The 19,704-nt window shown below is 36.2% G+C and overlaps 1 protein-coding gene across 2 annotated transcripts in view; it reads left to right on the top strand.

Moving 5' to 3' along the window:
• Positions 1-3,466: 3,466 nt before the first annotated feature.
• Positions 3,467-19,704, top strand: part of LOC140324367 (uncharacterized) — a 34,937-nt gene continuing 18,699 nt past the window's right edge. For both annotated transcript variants that reach the window (XM_072402198.1, XM_072402200.1), the window contains exons 1-12: positions 3,467-3,582; positions 7,903-8,186; positions 10,255-10,382; positions 11,074-11,392; positions 12,938-13,035; positions 13,871-13,964; positions 14,643-14,768; positions 15,822-15,947; positions 16,034-16,138; positions 16,222-16,410; positions 16,515-16,726; positions 19,253-19,481. In XM_072402198.1, the coding sequence (XP_072258299.1) occupies positions 7,998-8,186; positions 10,255-10,382; positions 11,074-11,392; positions 12,938-13,035; positions 13,871-13,964; positions 14,643-14,768; positions 15,822-15,947; positions 16,034-16,138; positions 16,222-16,410; positions 16,515-16,726; positions 19,253-19,481 (1,815 nt within the window). In that variant the 5' untranslated portion in view covers positions 3,467-3,582; positions 7,903-7,997. The remainder of the gene's footprint in view (positions 3,583-7,902; positions 8,187-10,254; positions 10,383-11,073; positions 11,393-12,937; positions 13,036-13,870; positions 13,965-14,642; positions 14,769-15,821; positions 15,948-16,033; positions 16,139-16,221; positions 16,411-16,514; positions 16,727-19,252; positions 19,482-19,704) is intronic.

The following is a 19,704-nucleotide window of genomic DNA, read 5'->3' on the forward strand; positions in this document are numbered from 1 at the left end:
CATTATATAGATCATAGGCAATCCCTTTAATGTAAAAATGTGTTTTATTTTAAATTTTTTTAATTGTTTACCATTTTTTGGGGAAGTCCCTTTCCCTTCTGTCTTTACCTCTGCATTGGTAAATCTGAAGGGGAAACCCGCAGCCTCCTGGAATATATATACGTCACGTATCCCAGGGCACTGCACACTGCTCCTTCTGCATATGCTCAAAATCAAGCATGCGTCATCTAGGGGCCTTTCTAAAAATATATAAAAAGCCGATCTCATGAATGTGAAGTGAGATCATCACTTATTTTTTTTTTTTTTTTCAGGAAGACATGCTACCCAATCTCGCACCTGCAGTGTCAGACTGGGGGATATAAGCAGAACCCTGGAAAAAAGAGAGAAGCCGGGAAGGCGCCAGACCTAACGGGCTCGGTTTGTGGAGAGATTTTTTCACCAGTAAAGTAATATTTTTTGTTAAAAATTCCACTTCAGGCTTATTCTACACTGACGTTTTCCCCAGCGTTTAAGCTGAGGCTTTAAAAGCCCATGTTTGAAATTCCCTTGCATTCCAATGGGCTTATCTACACCAGGACCTTTCCTTGAGGCACGTTTATGACCATTATCTATAACCTAGATTGTAAGCTCTTCGCTGCAGGATCCTCTCCTCCTTCTGTGTCACTGCCTGTATTCGTTTGCCATTTGCAACACCTGTTTAATGTACAGCGCTGCATAATATGTTGGCGCTATATAAATCCTGTTTGATAATAATAACGCTGCTTGAAATGTTTAAAAAATTCAAACGCAAAGTTACTGCTGGAAAACGCCAAAAAATGCAGGTCAACACTTCTATTGATTTCAGTGAGGTGTTTTCCAGCTTTTTTTCGGCTTCCTCCTGCGTTTATATGCACTTAAAACATAAACATAGATGTTTTCCAGCGCTTTAAAGGCAAACTTTAAAACACTAATAAAAAAGCAAAAAAAATGCAAAAATGCAAAAGACCCAGCCTAAGATATAAGTAATATATATTGTAAGTAGTATATGTCTGTGTGTGTTTTATTTATATATATATATATATATATATATATATATATATATATATATATATATTTATATTTACCAGTCCTTAGTTGATTAACTGTAGTAAACATTTGTTTTTTCGTTTTCGGGCTTTCCACCTTTTTTTCTCATTGAACGCACCAGAACTGAGTACCAGCACCTTTTTTCAACAGATTTTCCAAGTTCATATAAGTCTGCGATAGGGGAAAAGTTGTCAGTAAAAATGACAGCTCAGGCTGCACATGCGTGCTTCAATACATGACAGAGGCTGAGCAGCCTAAGTGCTTAGGATATGTCATCACAGGCAGCCTGAGCTGCATGACCTGTGACAATATTTGAGGAGGGCCAGTTGTTTAAATGTGTCCGACAACTTCCCGCCAACACAATGATTCAGAGCATTCTGCTCACGGTGCAATGATATACATCGGCTGGGCTGTGGAAAAGATAAAGGAGAATTACAACTCTAAAGCCCTCATAAAAGCTTTCCTTACTCTCTTTTCCTCACATACCTCTGTATAGAATGCTCTCTGAGAGAAAGGTCTGGCACAGTATCTGGAGGAGAAACGGGGGAGACCTTTGCTCTGCATACACTCTACACTTGGTACCTCTATTAATTAAAAATGTATCCTCAGTCCTCCAATAGACGACATAGATACTAACAGCAAGGAAAAGTCAAGAAGATTTGTCGGACGAGAATTGGAGAAAGCTTTGGAATTTACTATGAATATTTGCCTTAAATACAATAAATTATATTTATGTACTGAATTATATTAAGAACTGAATATATATATATATATTTAAATAAAAGATGAACAAGATGTGAGTTCCTGCAACTTTTTTTCTTACAGAAAATGCTCTGAAACCAACAAATAACACCCTTCCTGTACCTGGGTGACTACAAATTTCATTATTGTCAGCACGACTGAACATGGAAAGACATGCCTTCTTCTCTTAATTTTTACTACAAGAATGGGAGATCGAAATTTTTCAATGGAAATGTTTTCCTTCTATTAACTCACAAGAAAAACTACAAGGCCCTGGCAAGATCAACAGTTTTTTAAATTTTATATTATACTTTTTGAGATTGCAGGTGAGATCTGTGTGCCTCCTACCCTTTCTATTAAAAACAAAAAAACAAAAAACCTACACTTAAAATAGTTAAGATGGTTGAATGCTTTTTCTTATCATTTTCCCCCTCCACACGAGGAGGCGCCACACAATGAACTTAACCTTACCAAACCTCCAATGCTATTTATTTTTGTTGGGTTATTGAATTGAACTCTTTATTTTTTCTCTCTTTATTTGTACTGTATCTGTTCAATTCTAACTGATTTTTGTATTAAGCTGTTTGTATAGGCCATGACAAGTTCTTTTGTACATTTTTTATTAACCACAATAAAAAGATATATACAAGAAAAAAATAGTCTTTCGATCTATGGAGTGCTAATCAGCAAGATAATACATTTCGTTGTTGGACTTAGATATCCTTTAGCTTAAGGCTAAGTACACAGTGCAATAATTCTAGTTGCAAAACGAACGATTGACGACCGATCAACGATTATCCATATACAGGGCTCCTCTGCCATAATGTGCAAGTATGATGAGCTGATGTTCAATCCTCTAGGATGTGTGTGTAGGATCTCTCCAGAGTGGAGGAAACACTAAAAAAATCCCTTCCTCCTTTATACTGACTTCTGCCTTTGTCATATTTATAAATTAAAAGTGTCAGTAATTACACCCTCCCCCCCAAAAAAATAAAACTTTTCTTACATTTCACATGCTATTGGCCTCTAACAAGTAAGTCATATTTACTCCCTTGCTCTTTACTCAGGCTCCTAAACTCAGTAATCTGGTCATTAAGCACTAAAGTAAACATTTGGAATGTCAAATGGTATCTAAACTAGCAACCATTAGACAGAACATTTGTATATTATACATAAATTTGCTGATTATTTTCTGGATAAAACAATTTTTTTTCCTTTTGCACCCTGTGGACTTAGTGGTGGGCATTAGAAGATCTTTGGAAGTACAGGTACCACCCTCATGAAAACCAGTCTTCAAAGCACAAAAGGGTCCCATTAACTAATTTTTTTTTAATTCAAATTGGAGGATGTTTGTGTCACAAGCCGATGCGGCTTTAGGTATAAAGCTGATACCTTGAGAAAAATGTGAGAAAAATGGAAGTACTTGGTGACTGTCATATTACATCCTTGTGTTGCCTAACACTGTAAACACAAGAGATTCTTCCTCTATAGTAATGAATGGACAGATACTATAATCTAGAAGTGGTTTATCCATTAAGAGTCCTCTAAGTGTTTGCAGTTTGTGAAAAAAAAATGCCAGGGGTGGGGAGAGTAGCTACAGCAAGTGTCAGTTGCCTGGTTTCACAATCTGAACTGGTTAATCAAAAAGGGAGCAGCTAGTCTTGTTGCATTATGTAACCATAGAAGCCAGTCCAAGCTTTCTTTCCTTTTCATTAGGTGGGCAGACAGAGTTGCCAGAAAAAAAATATCCTACAGCATGTAAAGCTTGAGTATAAGGTAAGATTTACTAGTATGTTTACAGAACTTTATTGTATGTAAAACACCTTTGTTCTTACAGATTTGGTTTAATACATTATGACATATCTAAAAGTTGACTAAAGTAAAATAACACTGTTAGGTTTTCCAGTTTATTGTATTCATGTTTGTATCTATATTAAGTACATATTACAATATAGTACATCTAATAGAAGTATATTTCATATTTTTATGTGATTCCATTTTTAGTGTTATATTTATATAAGAAATTTATTAGATTTATTTGTTGGAATGCTTTTCTGATTCCAAGATTTACCAGATTGTATAAAGGTTATTATTCTCCAATGCTGTATTTCAGTAATGGTGTGTTCATTTATTCAGTGCTTGGCATGTGTATATAAACATTCTGAAGTACAGTAAGTAATTCTGTTAATAGTTTTTTAAGCCATGCTTAGTTGCCAGAGAAAAAAAAGAGAAACAAGAGAAACTGAAAAAACTTCTTAGCACCCAGAAACAGAAATGCATTCATTCCAAATATACAAAGTTTATGAAGGACTTATACAACTTTCATCATGTTATACACTTTTGGGGGCAGTTGTACTGGAGGAGACAAATATACTACTGGACATTTAAACAAATACTGATGTACACATGCACACACAGATCCCTTGGTACTTGGAGTTCTCCCAAAATCAGTCAGCAGAGGTATCTGAACCATTTACATAACTGTTGCCCCATCACTGTGGGTACCTTTACAGGTGTTTTTACAGGTTTAAAAAGTGCTTATATTTAATATATATTATATCCAATATTATTTTTACAAATAATGAGTAAAAGCAAATTAAACCTTAACTGTAATGATCAGATTGATAGCTGGGCTGGGGAGAAAGTTGTCACAATAATGTAATCCTAAAAATTTTATTAGACATTGTCAGTTTCTAGCAAACACATGTTAGCCAATAAAATTACAAAAATAACCAGTATATTACCTGTCATATCCAGCTAACTGCATTCAGAGGTGCTTATATTTTTAAAGATGAACTTTTCCTTAATCTAGAAATTCCCTAAAAACAGAAGTAGCTGTTTGTGAAGGAAATCTAGGGAAATAGCATTAAATTCATTCTGTAATCCCTGTGTTGTTTAAATAGGGCATTCATAGAATCTAGTTTGATGTGCTTGCTGTTTGCTCGGCTTATGAATTGATTTATTTATTTTTTTTCCAAAGATGTATTAATTTTAACCACTTAACATTCATTCATTTTCTTTGCTTTTCAACAGTGTTTCAAAACGTTGTCAAATACTTTTCTGGGTTTTCTAATAATATATTTTTTTTCAAATGGGCAGCACAGGAGTTTGCAGGTTCTCCCCGTATCTGTGTGGGTTTCCTCCAGGTACCTCTCACATACCAAAAAAAAACATACAGTTAGGTTAATCCAAACTGACTTTAGACTGTAATATAGACATATACCTATAGTAGGGACATTAGATTGTGAGCCCCTTTGAGGGACAGCTAGCGACATGGACTTTGTAAAGAGCTGTGTAATATGTCAGCGCTATATAAATACTGTGTAATATTAACCCCCGGCCAGTGATCCTGAGTCTGGCTCGGGGTAAATTTTATATAGCCACACTAAGGGTAGCATAAAAAAAAATCCTGCGTGCTCCCCTCCTACCAGCGGCATCCTCTAGCGAACCCCAGTCTTCTTCTGCATCACATCCTCGGCTTGATCGATGTGAAGCGTTGGTATGCTGGGGAGGTGTGGCCTGGCGTGAAATTTTAAAGCAGATTACATTGTAATCTGCTTTTAAAACATTGATCACAGTGATAAAGTTATAAAAAATAAATCTAAATAATAAATCCAAAAGTTTATCTATTATTGTACCTTTGTTTGGACAAAAATAAATTGTTTACATTTTTAATAAAATTATTAAATTTGGTATTTTTTATAATTATTATTTATAATATTTATTATATTTTAATTTATGATTTGTGTTTCAAATTTATCATACCCAGGAATTATTCTTAAGAAATACGGGCCTAAAATATTTAACAAAAATTTCCATGCAAAACAATGTACCGATTTTGACATAAAAATACGGACATAATCTAACTGCCAGGGAGTTTATTAATAATAATAATGACTGTAACACACTATGGTTAACGTGCACTGGTGACTTTAAAGCCATGATGCATTTTTTGTGAAATTAGTGACTATGTCTCTGATGATTGGACTGTACCCAACCTCTTACTGTCTTCTATACTATGTAGTCAATGTGAACGTTAGGGAAACAGAAAGCAGAGACCATAGCGTGACACTATGAAACATGCTATAAGTTTTCATCAAATTGAATTATATATATTTTGTAAAATCTGTTTATTAAGGAGTTTTTAGTTTTCAATACGGAACATAGAAAATTAAAATGAAAGTAAGCATCAGGTGAGGTAAAACAAAGCCATATATCATTTATAAAGCATTTAGTTAAATATCATAAGATAAGAAAAAGAACAGAGTAAAAAACATCAAAATACATTTTTAATTTATGTCTTATTAGCTTTTTAAGTGGGACCTCATCCAGTGTTGACAGAGTCCTAATAGAATCCTGATGATATCTGCACAGTTTACCAACACCACACTACCTTAAGACAACCTATACATTTTCCATGGGCTGGGGAAGCAGCCTTGCACACAAGAGACCTAAACCCTCAAAATTACATTTCAATGCACTAAATGTCCATACTGTGTTATCCTGCAATACGGTAACAAATGTGCGCTGTAACTATGGGGTTTATGACTGATGTTTTTTGATGAGTCTGTCCTCCTTACAGTATGTTGATAAAGATCTCTGACTATTCTTTGACATTATTGATCAGTATACCTATCAGTGGCTGCAAAAGTGTTCAGAACAGCCAAAGAATAGTATTTTCAGAAGTTCAACAATGGTTGATCCATTTTCTATCTTAGCAAATTTCTTTAATGGAAATACTCAAACATAACTTTTTTTTTTTTCTACTTTCACAAAGAAGTTCACTATATCATTTTTTATTATAAATGGCTTATTTACATATCAGTGGTTGGGTGCAAATAAATGCCCAATGATAAACTGGTAGTGTGAACTAAAGCTGCGTACACACTTCCAATTTTTATCGTTCAAAATGAACGACGAACGATCGATTGGGCAAAAATCGTTCGTAAAAAAAGTAACCAACGACGCCGACGAACGAGGAAAGTCGTTGGAAATGAACGACCGGACCGGCGGATCGGATTGGACGACGATCGTTGACCATCGTTCGTGTGTACGATCGTTCATTGATCGTCCATGGTCTGAGCATGCGTGATGAACGAACGTTCCTGTGGTGCACGTAACTTCCTGTATCGTTCAAACGATCGCATCTATTGTGTGTACAATATCTACGAACGATCGTGTCGTTATCTGTATGTACAGGATCGGTGCTATACGATCGTTCGCAGATATCGTGCAGGATCGTTCGTCGTTCGTTTACCAATGATAATAATTGGAAGTGTGTACGTAGCTTAAGCCTACAACACACCAGCATTAACTTTTAACATTGTAGTTTAGGTTTTTTTTTTAAAAAAAGGACTTATTCTGTGTATGAAAACACTGCTTGCATAGACTAAGATAATGTGGTTTTAGGCTACTTGAAGCATTATGAGTGCAACGTGTGATTAGATACTACAGAAAATCTATCCAACCCTGTCTGGAGGACAGAGATAGATAAAAGGAACAGTAAAGCTATGCAAGTTATAGATAATTGTTGTCTAAGACAAACATTCATGATGAACTTGGGCTAGCTTGTGTACAATGGCTGTTCAGTGACCCTCCATAATGGTTTACTAAGCGACCGACCAGGGACAACCACCTATTTCCTAGGGGAAAGGATGTTGCAGGGTGTCTCCCGCTTGTCCTCTCCTTATCCCTCTTTATAGAACTGAACAGTGCTGTAAGTAAAGTTCTTGTTCATTCCAGTGTTGCTGGAAAAAATAACGAAAGATTGTTTCCAGTGACAGAAATGTTTTGTGTGTACTGGCCCTAAGACATTACTATTATGGGATAATTACAAACTATCTGGGGGTGGGGCAAGCTGCATTAATGCATGAATACACCCTAATTAGGTTAATATTACTTCCAACATTTCCAACAGAACCATAACACCAACCTTTGTTTTTAAAATGTGAGTGAGGATCGTATATTATTCTGTCACTGTGACCCAAAATCTTTAATTCTGGTTTATGATGATAACAAAAGTGATGGTGTCAAATAGTTATATAGAATAATATTATATATTTTACTAATCACTAAGTTCTTTATTATACATTTCAGACTTATACACCTGAACCAACCACAATGGTCATAAGAGTTGCTTAGCCATCTCTACATCATTTTTGCTTATCTTGCATTTTGTGTCCATGTAACAAATGTCGCACCGGGTCACCAAAGGATATATCAGTTTACCTTACCGATATGGTTCAATGGAGAACTTTCAGCACCATCTGGATAATGGTAGGAGGTCTCCTCGGTGGACCTCTAAAGACCTAGGCAGCAGCAGGCATGGGTTAGAATCACCAAGACCATTTGGCCTCTCAGAGTTGGAGAAGAACATTGTGGTAAGGCATCTTTATAATCAATATAATTTTTTGTTTTTTTTGTATTTTATATATACTAAATTGTGCCATTTCATTTAAATCCAAAAACACTAAGTGAGGGTCAGAGCAAGATTAAGACTAAATAAGGTCTTAGACAGGTATTGGTTTTACATCCTTTACCCCTTCACTTTGCGCTCTTTTTCTAAAACAGAGAATCTAACATTCCCTCAAACATTCCCTTGTGGGAATCTTCCAGGTCCACATGGTTTAATAGCAGTAATTGAGTGCCACCAGGGAATGTCAGATTCCCTGCTTTATAAAAAAAAAGCCCTATGAGCCATCTTTGTATGTGTATAGGGTTACCACCTGGGCTGCCCTGTATTTTAACAACTTGGCAGCTAAAAATAGGACTTTTTGCCAATGTTTTTATTAGGAAAATAGTTTTAAGGCTAGTATTTTTTTTTTTTTATATTTATTTTTTATTAGCAACCAATAAAAACAGACAATTACAGAACTCAAACCAGTGTATACAGATGGCAAAAGCAAATAAAAGCGTGAAAAGGTATACAATTTTACAGAAATAGTCATATCCAGTAACTCGAGAGAACATATAGCATGCCACGTAATGATAAATGGAAAAGAGAAATAAATTGTATACGTACATAAGAACATTTCCGTTATAGCAGTAATCAATCTACGATTAGGTTTCATTGGTCGCTGATTTTATATTAAAGAGTATAGAAAAAGAGAGGAGAGAAAGAGGAGGGGGGGAGGTGCTGTATAGGGATAAAACAGAAAAGAGGGTAGTCGGGGGGGGCAGGGGGAGTAGGGATTGGTGCACAGTGGAGGCGCTGTATGCTCACGGTAGTGGGCGGAGCAGAAGGCTAGTATTTTTTAAATATAGATGAATATGCAACTTTATGAAAAATCTGTTTGCATATTTTAGTATTATAGAAAAAAATATAAATTTAGGATTGTTTACCAAAAAAAACTCCCATGTGTGTGCGAAGAATTTACGGATGAAAAGATGGATATGAATAATCCAGCAAATGAGACTGCAGCAATGTAACTATTGAGATTGCTGTGTCCATTTAGTTATTGGCTGCTCCAGCCAAAATAGGTCTGAATAGGCCAGAAGATTCAATATAGTCAAATGCCTTGGACCTCGTAATGGATAGATATCTTTCCTAGAACATTGGGTGGGATATCTGTCGGTGGCCAGAGCCGCGGCCCACCTGTCAGGCAGCCGCCACCTACTAGTGGGCCATTGACTGGGGGTTGGGGACCTCTGCCTTACAAAATACACATGCCAGTGCCTGATAATATCAAAACAATGCACCTGATTTAAAAAAGCTCTTCAGGACTGGAGTAGATAAACTATCATGGGAGAACCCTGGGTGATCCAGCAAATCTGGTCCAGGATTGAAACCATTTCAAGGCTCCCAGGAAGGAGAGGGAGCAACTGGGCTGAAGATGATGATAGCTTTGATAAGGCAAAAAGGCATTTCTAATTCAAGGTTACAGGAAAAAGATCACCATTAAGAGCTAAATGTATTCCATTTTGTTGAGCATAAATGCTTGGGCATTTATTTATTGTGGTGCCTGACATTGGTTCCTGTTTAAAAAATCACTTGTCACAAGTCGTTTATTGTTAAAGATCTTCAAAAATCTCAACATTCACAAACTCCTTTTACTTTTACTTTTCTACCTTTTACTTGTTCTAAATATGTAAATAATTGAGCGTACATTATTTGATCACAGGTTTTCCTTAAGATTACTAATGTCTTTGGGCAGCCTAAGAATGATTAGGCAAATTGTACCCAAATTGCTCTCCTATTAAAAGCTGCAGGGAATACACTTTCATCAGTGAAGGTGGGTGATCCAGCAAACCTGCAATGGATTTCTCCAAAGTCATTTGCTTGTTTTCAATCCTGGACCAGATCCATCCCAGGTTTTCTGGATCGCTCAGCTTAACTGATGAACATGTATCCTCTCCAGCCTTGGAGAACTTTATTAAATCAGTAGCCTTTTTATTCTGTAGCTTTTATTACCTTGGTAATATAATAACTGCTTGATTCCCAAAAAAAAGGCAGCTGAACCAGAAAACTGGTTGGGACAGAGGAGAGATTACCCTAGAGGCCCAATGAGCCCACGGCCTACAGACCGAACAAGATCTTTGAGTCCCCTGCGTGGCGTTCACTCCTTGGAATGTTACAGGTACAGTGTACAATAAAACAAACATCTGAGATGTAAATAGAGAAGTTACAAAACAGTGAAAGCCTTCTTGTATTTCTCCAGTTATGGTTGTTAAATGTATTGACGGATGATCTCTTAATATAACCCCAAGGGCCTATCCTTTGTTTATACAACCTCAATGTGACAGCATAACGATGATTCCAATAATACGGCCACAAATACTGTACGTTAGTTTTCATTTCCTTTGGCCCAGCCAAAGACACAGGATTGTTGCTGGACCTGGTGGTGGATTACAGTTGAATCAGGAAATAACTTTGGGAACAACTGATCTATTATTCTAAACAGAAAGGGCATCACCAGTGGTGTCTGCTCAATACATTTATACACATGGTTGGTATTGTGCATCTTTGTGTCCAAAATGTGCTAAAGAATGAGTGCAATCCAGCATGTCATTTCTATAATTGTTTTTAATTATATCTACACAATCCCCCCCACATTCCGGAGACATGCAGTTAGGTTAATTGGCTTCCCCTTCAAAGTTGACCTTAGACTGTATTAAAGACATATGACAATGGTAGTGACATGACTATGGACTTTGTACAGCGCTCTGTAATATGTTGGCGCTATATAAATACTGTGTATTATTATTAGTACTGTGTAAAAAATAGAGCTGTCTGTGGTTCATAGTTGCATTATCTGACTCTAATTCTAGTAAGCTACCGATCAATACAGATTTTGCCAGAAATCAATCCAGCCCTCCCATTTCAAGGAGAAATTCTTTGTCTCGCCTATCAACATTGTCTTCAGAAGAGCCTGCCCTGGAGCTATCTTTGAGTCGTAGGGGATGGAGTGGGTCAGAAATGGACCTAAGAGCATCCCTCTCAGAAAGTGTCCAGAAACGTGCAGATCTTGTACAGTACTTGAGGGAAGCTCAAGCAAAATTGGAGGATCAATCAGAAGAGATCAGAAAGCGGGATAAAGAGCTAGAAATGAGCCGGTCCAAAATAGAGCTGCTTGCCTTAAAGCAGAAAGTAAGAACCATGATATCTTATCTACGTTTAGGAATTTCAGTTGTAATGTGCATAAGTACAGGCTAAGTTTTTTGCAGCACTATTTTTTTTAAATAGTGCTCCATGTGGGAGACCAACATCTCCATGTGGGAGACCAAGACCATTTCTGCTGCCCAGATTTTATCTATATATCTATATATCAAGCAAAATAATTGATTTACAATGGCAAGCCTCCCTATGTGGCCATGATAGGATCACCTACACTGTATCCTGCACTGCATCTAAATTCAAACATTTCATACTTATCAATGAAACCATTTAAGAGATTTATTTATAAAGTGCTCAATCTGAAATTCAGCAACATTCTCTAAAGGAGAATAAATCACTGCCATTTCAAACACAGGAACCTGAATTTGTGCTAGACTAAGGCTATGTACACACATGCAATAATTATCATTGGAAACGAACGACTAATGACCGATCGTCCGATAATTGTTAACAAAAAAAGTGCACAATGACTGTGACAATGATGCCGATGAACGAGGAATGCCACTAAAAACGATGGACTGCCCTGGTGGATCTGATTGGGCGACAATCGTTCTCTATCTATTGTATGTGCGCGGTCCTTTAGTGATCATGGATTGTTCTGCCATACACTTTCTCCGATACATGTCACTTCCTGCATCGTTTAAACGATCGTATCTAGTGTGTGTACATTATTGGTGGATAATATTTGAATGATCGTATAGTTTCAGCATGTACAGAATTGTGCACTATACGATCGTTCAAAATAATCATGCATAATCGTTGATCGGTCGTTAATTGTTCGTTTTCTAAAGTTAATTATTGCACGTGTGTACGTAGCCTAAGTTGCAAAGGGCAATCTTTTTTTTTATAAATAGACTTCTAAGGGCTTTATTTATAAAACAGGGAATGTGACATTCCCTCAAACATTCACACTAGTGTAAAGTGCTTTTGTTTGAGGATTTACATTTTTTTTTTTTGGTAGGATGAACAACTCAGCTTAATGGGCCTGATTTAATAAATCGCTCCAAGACTGGACAATATATACTTTCATGATCACAGGTTATCCAGCTAACCTGGAATGGACCTGGTCTAGGAATGAAAAGTTTTTTCAGGAATTTTATTAGGAAATCCATTCCAGGTTTGCTGTGTTCCCCAGCTTCACTGATGAAGCTGGTGCCCCCACACAGATCTCACAGCACAGCTCTTCATCTCCTACACCTTCATTATAGAATATACAGTAGTAAGGAGGCCTGTGTGTAGTTTTGCTGGATGGCAGAAGTAGGAAAACGCAAAAGGGGTCTATTTTTACAGTTTAAATGCCAGTACACTATTTTCCATCAGGAATTATTTCTGTGAATGTCAGATTCACTGCTTTATAAATGAACCTCATAGAGTTTTGAATGCAAAATTAACTTGTACTCACTTGTAAGAGGAAAACTTCAATTCTGTTACTCTGTAGATCACTTTGACACATTAGTAAACTACAATCTTCTCATGTTCATTTTGCCTATTTTTCATACCTTTTCTTTTTTTGGCTAGCAACTTGAAGCCTCCATTTCTCAGCTAGAAAAAGAAAAAGGATGGTTGGAAGTATCCCGTTTTGAAGATAAGAGGCATCGAGGAGAATTGCAAGACAGGTGAGTTTATCATTGTAATGTTAACACTTGCTTTTTGTAGTAATTAATGCATTATGTACAAGGTATGTATCACTTCTTCCCCCATGGTGGTATGGAAGGATCACCTCGCCACATTGCAAGCTGGCATCTCTGAATGTCCCAGTGCCTTTCCCTCTGATCACATCTACTCTGATTTAAATCTTTGATTTATGGACATGAAATGAAGTTGGATTCCAGTCAGATTAGAAGGCAAATCTTCACTTTATAAACCACACATTTAGTATAGCTGGTGTTTGCTTTTTCTGATATATTTGTAGTTATAGCCCTTTAAGAGCAGATAACGTTGGTGTAACTCACCAACATTATGTTGGCCACATTTAAAAGGGGACTGCTGTACACGTCAGATTCACCTGAGACAAGGTCCGCTGTTCGTCTTGGTCAACTATTATCTGACGTGTGTACCTAGCTAAAGGAAGGGTTCCTATAGATATAATATATGTCATGTAGTAATATGGCACAGACAGAAAAAGAATTGCTATGTTAACCATAAATTTTAAAATTGACCTGATCTCTTAACGTTAGTTAGATAAATGCTAAATATTGCACATCATTTTCAACGTTAAGCATAAATGACAGTATCTGGAAGATCTAGGTAGTAATCTGGTATGTTTCTAGGTAGCAAACGTGTTTATTTAGGTTAATGCAGTAATGTCTCTAAATTATTATCTGTTAATAAATAAAATGCAGTACTATTTTAATGTTCTTTAGAACAGTAAAGACATTTAGCATTTAACAAATATTTTAGACATCATTGCTAAATTTGACATTGATTTATAACAAATGTTTTTATTGTCAGGATTATCAATTTGGAGATGGAAGTAATGATGACAAAATCTAGTTTAGAAAATTTAAACTACACCAATGAGCGTATAAATCAAAAAACTTCTATGGTAAGATTTCTTTTAAATTTTTGACACTAATTTATCTTTCACTTTTGAATGATTTCACCTAGATAATTTACACTATGTTTCATTAGCACGCCTACAGCAGTGGACTGGGCTGGCTCTTTGAGTTATAACCCAATATAATGGTATATGTATATGAGCCAAAAAGTGCTAAACTAAAAAAAATATCTTTCCCCATCGTTCATGGAGGTATTCACTGGATGGCCAACATTTGTAAAACATTTGTAAAACATGGAATGAACTAGTTGGGACCAGCAAATTATTGTAATGACAAATCTTAACAACCAGCCTGGGAACTGGTTCCAATGGCTCCCCCTCTTAAATCCATTCCTTCCAAAAGTGTAGTTATCCCCATAGACAATGAGTTTAAAAACTGTGTTACTTAATTACCATGGGAGAAACAGAATTCGCAGTGTTATATTATATTTTTCTGTAGTAAAATCATGCCGCAAATAAAATAATATATTGAATAGTAATAAAAATAATAATATAAAATGGTATATGTTTTACTGAATATATTACTATTTTTATCACTTCAGTTTTTAATACTTTTTGATGCCTATCCAGACGATTCCTTACTTAGCATGTGTACTGTGTATTATGTATTCATAAAGGTTTAGCCTATGTAAAACTATGGAGTAATTTTAAGCTCATTGTATGTAGGGAAACGAAGAGACGAATCAGGAATTAAAGACAGCCAGGGAAAACCTAGTCTACTTTCGTAATCGAGTCAAAGTTCTTGAGGGAGAGAAGAATCAAGCTGTGGAGGAGCTCAGAAAACTCAGAGAGGTAAAAATATATTCTTATTAAATATTACTTTTGATATACCTACATGAGCACCTTCAAAAGTTTTCTATGTGAAAGGTAAACAGAATCCAGATTTTACCCATACTGTTTATCAACATGAATAACTTCCCTCTACCTGTATGCTGAAGAAGGGTGCATAATATTTTTTTGTATTAGTATAATTTATTTTGTGCACCCTTTTGCAAACATTTAGGGCTGCTTTTTTGGTAAAGCAGAATGATCCTTTTCCAAGTTTAAATCATTATAACAATTTTCAAAGATTAAGAATCTTAACATACATCTGTATTTAACCTTATTTCGAAGAGCAATAAAGATCAATTTTTTTCTGAATATAGTTGAAACTCCAGTTGATTTTACAGATAACCACTAATATAGAGATGTACCAGAAATTTGGAGGGAATCTCCACAAAACCAGAATAATTCCCTTCTAAGACAGTTGTCTCCTGAACATCCCCCACCCTCCCATGAAGAGTTTTCCTCAGTTTCTGCACTCATGCCTGCATGTCTTGATAATATTGGTCTCCAAGAGAAATGAAAGGGTGAATCTTTGCAGGCCATAATAAAACTTTTCTAACTATTACCAACTCTATCTGAGATGAAATAAAGAAATCCTTTACATATATTTAACTATACGGTGTTGCCAAATATTTACCTAGAGATTTTCCTGCTGCCTTATTACTGGTGATTTTGGCACAGATGTTCTGGTGTTAAATCTTTTTCACACTAACCCAAATATAATCCAATCCAAATATAACCCTAATAGAACACCAGACTTTCATAATGTAAACTCTACCACATTTTTTTGCATACTAAACTCTCCTGCACCAGGATTCTCCGTCCAGACAACCAACCCCACTTGTATCTTGGCACAATGATCTGCTATGTACATGTCAATAATCACTAATAAAAATATCTTTATTTGTCCATACATGTTGTATTTAGGTAACCAAATTTACACTTATGGTTTCCAGAACTAACTGCAGCCACCTGTTCTGTCAAAAGGTAATTGATCAATCTCTTATTTCCTTTTTCCAGGGCAGTCATTTGGCTCTTAGCCAAACAAATGAAGCAAACCAGAGGGTGACTGATACTCTTAAAACTTATCAGAACCAACAGGAAGAGCTTTCTCAACTTCAGCTGAATTTCAACAACACTAATCTGGTATGGATAGTGGATTAGGATTATTAAATGCTGTCATCTGGCCTCATCCTTATTTTCCAATGAGATGAAACTCTTATTTTTGACAGGAAAAAGAACTTTTGTCTTCAAAAGTAATGAGATTAGAGGAAAAAGTTTCGGATCTGACCCTAAGACTGAAAATTGCTCAGTCTGACAAAGAGCGGTATATTCAGGTAAGTGTAATAGGAGTCTATAAAAGTGTTGTCTCTCATGTTCATACCTACTGATTATGTAGTAATTATTGCAATGCATACAGGAAAAACTTGAGCTCCATCGACGCACACAGGACCTATCTCTAGAGCTAGAAAGGGCTCAGAGAGGCCGAGAAGGGTTTAATGACCAGGTCAGTGATCTCCATATTGAACTAGTTGGTGCAAAGGCTCAGGCTAACAGACAAGATCAAGAAAAGGTGCAAATAAAGGAAGAACTTGTGATGCTAAAACAAGTAAGACCTTTGTAACTTTCTACTATCTACATTTACTAATATTTCCTGATTTCTAAAGTTTACTAAAAGAAAAAAAGGTAAATTTATTTTCCTTGTTTTGCTAGGTCAATGAGAAGCTGACAGAAGAGTTAGGGCAAACACAGCACACTCTTCAGAATACTCAGGAACAATTGCACCAGACACAGGCAGAGCATAAGATTGTCAGCAATCTCTCTGCTGCACTGGAAGCTGAACGTAAACAACTGCTAGAAGAGAAGCAGCTTTTAATGGCTGCTGTTGAAAATGATGAGGAAAGCCAAACTATCCAGGACCTCAGGTAATCAGTTCTGCCCTATTACTTTGTAACTTCTAACATTTTATTTTTATATTTTTCACTTTGTTTTTTGACTGTAACATCTATGGACAATTATGAAGGCCCAAAGTACATAGTTATTTTTATTATAAATATTTTATAGCGAAATCCTATAATTTCAGTCTGACCTTTTACTTATCGTAGTTGGGGGTCTCTGATACAGCATGCTAAGGTGGCTGTTCTAGAATTCTCTCCTTATAGTGGACTCTGGCTGCTCCTTGGGGGATTTAAAACATTGCTAAAAGCAATTAAATGGGATAAATTAAGATTTTTCAAAGAAACTGATTGTAGTTTGGCATGTCTGGAATAGGTTTGTTAACTGTGGGATTTTTTCTCAGTGTTATGTTCGACCAATAAAAAAAAAATTTGGTATCGTTTATGGCTAGCCTAAAGTGGAACTAAACCTGTACTATTCACCTATACCGGTTTCACAACAGGGTGCTGCCATTTTCCTTCTTTTTTTCTTCCTACTTAGATCTTTGGACAATCATCTTGATTGTCCATTTTGGCAAGACGTAATGGAATTCCTTGGCAACCACATGCACAATACAATATGACAGCTGGGCAGCAATCAGGCAGGTAACAATGGTTATTGCTGAAGGGACATCATCTGTTCTTTTCTGCAATAACCACCTGCCTAATCATGGATTTTTCAAAGTGAAAATTTAGTTCCACTTTAAAATTGTTAAATTAGGCTTCTCTAAATTAGCAGAAGCTGCAGTGACCATAAAGAAAATTTTACCTTTAGTCCATGGCTGTAGATAGGGATACACAACAAATGGTAACCAACAAAGCACACGCCTAGTTAAAAAACTATACTTTCACTTTTCTGCCACTGGACAGTACAACACCTACCAGGCCAATCTCATTCATAAACATCTTGATAATGATTTACAACGAGAGGAGAATGTTCACATGAAAAGCAAATTCTTGCTTATTTATTTATTCTGAAAATGATTACTTAACTGAAGTGAATATTCTCTCTTTTTGTGTGAACATTCTCTGTTTCTTCAGTTTAAAGTTGGTAGAAACACTTATATTAATGTTTTCTCTTTTAAACATATTTAAAATCTGTTGACCACTATGTTTGGAAAATCTGCTATCAAACTTCCCAAACATGTCCACCGCTTCCTAACATATATGCTTCTGGCAGCCAGAACTACCCTGGGCAAGGCTTGGCTGACCAGGACCCTCTTTTTGGCAGGCATCACCTCTAAACTTAATACAATCATGGTTAGTGATAAGCTCACATACCCTGTTCAAAATAACTTTGTATGCTTTGTCAATATATGTGAACTGTGGTTTAAATACTCACCTACTTGATCAGTTCCCCCAAGTAACTGGTTTACCACCCCCCACTCCTGTCCGCTAGCCTTTCTTTATATGTGAAAAATCATGTTAGTTGTATTATAATATTGGTTTGTTATATGTTTAATACCTATATGTCACATTTCTGATATACTGGTTGTTCCCTCCTGTATTACTTGTTCTCTTTTAATGTCACAAACTAATACAAATTTATTGAAATATAATCATTTTAAAATAGGTTGTTGCTGCACAATTTTAGTTCTTTTATTTATTGTTTGTTCTGCAATAAATTTGTGTTTATCACCAACTTGTGGAGGCATTTGGAATCAATAATGTTTGTTTTTCTTTATCCTGAACTACTGTATTTGTGTTTATTAGTAAATTAGAAATTCTGATAATGTCTTATAGAGTTGTTTATGACTAGTGTTGGTGTTCGAATTTGGGTTGTCCTTATATTCGACCCGAATATGGCTGTTCGAATTCGGATAGACCCGACCCGAAAAACACGGGATTCGAATTTGCAAATTTGTGTGTAAAAAAAATGTTAAAAAAAAGGCTTTAATGTTAAAATAATTTATTGAATGTGTGTGATTTGTGTAACTAACTGTTATTTTTTATACAGGGTATCCCACAATGACAGGATGATTCGCACTGTGCAGCCGTGGGAATCCTCCTGTCAGTGTGAGATCCCCGGTCACTAGAGTTTGGCTGAGGAAAGGTAAACCCTGATGACAGCTCAAGCGTCATCAGGATTTTCCTTTCCCCAGCCAATCACGGAGCACTAGAGGTAAATTAATGGGGAGACTTGTTCCCATTTAGCCTCTAGTGCTCGGGGATCCCATTGGACTCCTGTGTTCTTGGATAGAGAATCTCTATTCCAGATCACATACTATAGTTACACTAGGGCTGCAAGAGCAATCAGGGGAGTGGAGCTGAGTTTTACACAGTCCCGAAAAATAACCCAAATTTTCCCCCCATTGATTTTAATAGTGTTCAAATTCGACGTTCGATCACCCGAACAATATCGCCTTGATCGATCAAATAGCTGTTGAATCAAATAGTGAGATATTCGACCAACACTATTTATGACTTTATTTTACATTAATATTTATTATAACCATAGATTTCAAAAACATAGATCTTTCCACAAGGTCATTTTAAACAACTGTATATAACTTTCAGAGCTTCTCAAGAACATCTACAGGAAGAAAAAGACAAATTTCATGCCCGTTGCCAGGAGCTGGAGGCAGCACTAGAACAAGCACATGAACAGCTTGGGTCACAAATCCAGGAGCAACAGCAGATTACCCTATATTGGAAGGAAAGGTGGCAACAAACAGCAGTACAGTTGAAGAACACAGAGGAATTGCTAGAGCAAGAAAGAACTCAGCGTCAGAAAGCTGCAGAAAAGGTATGGAAATGTCAGGGCCCCTTTGGGCACTAATCCCAGTGATTGGGCACAAGAATAGCATATTTTCCTTGGTGCTTGTTACCATTCTCTAATATCAATTTGGAGACTCAAGACTTCAATTATTAGTATTAGTATTGTAAAGAAACATACAAAGTACTGCACAAACATCTTACCATACAATGTTATGTTGACCTATGGAGTCTGCGTTTGTTGGTAACATTTA

Source organism: Pyxicephalus adspersus, chromosome 2 (assembly GCF_032062135.1).
Source record: "Pyxicephalus adspersus chromosome 2, UCB_Pads_2.0, whole genome shotgun sequence".
Taxonomy (NCBI): Eukaryota; Metazoa; Chordata; class Amphibia; order Anura; family Pyxicephalidae; genus Pyxicephalus; species Pyxicephalus adspersus.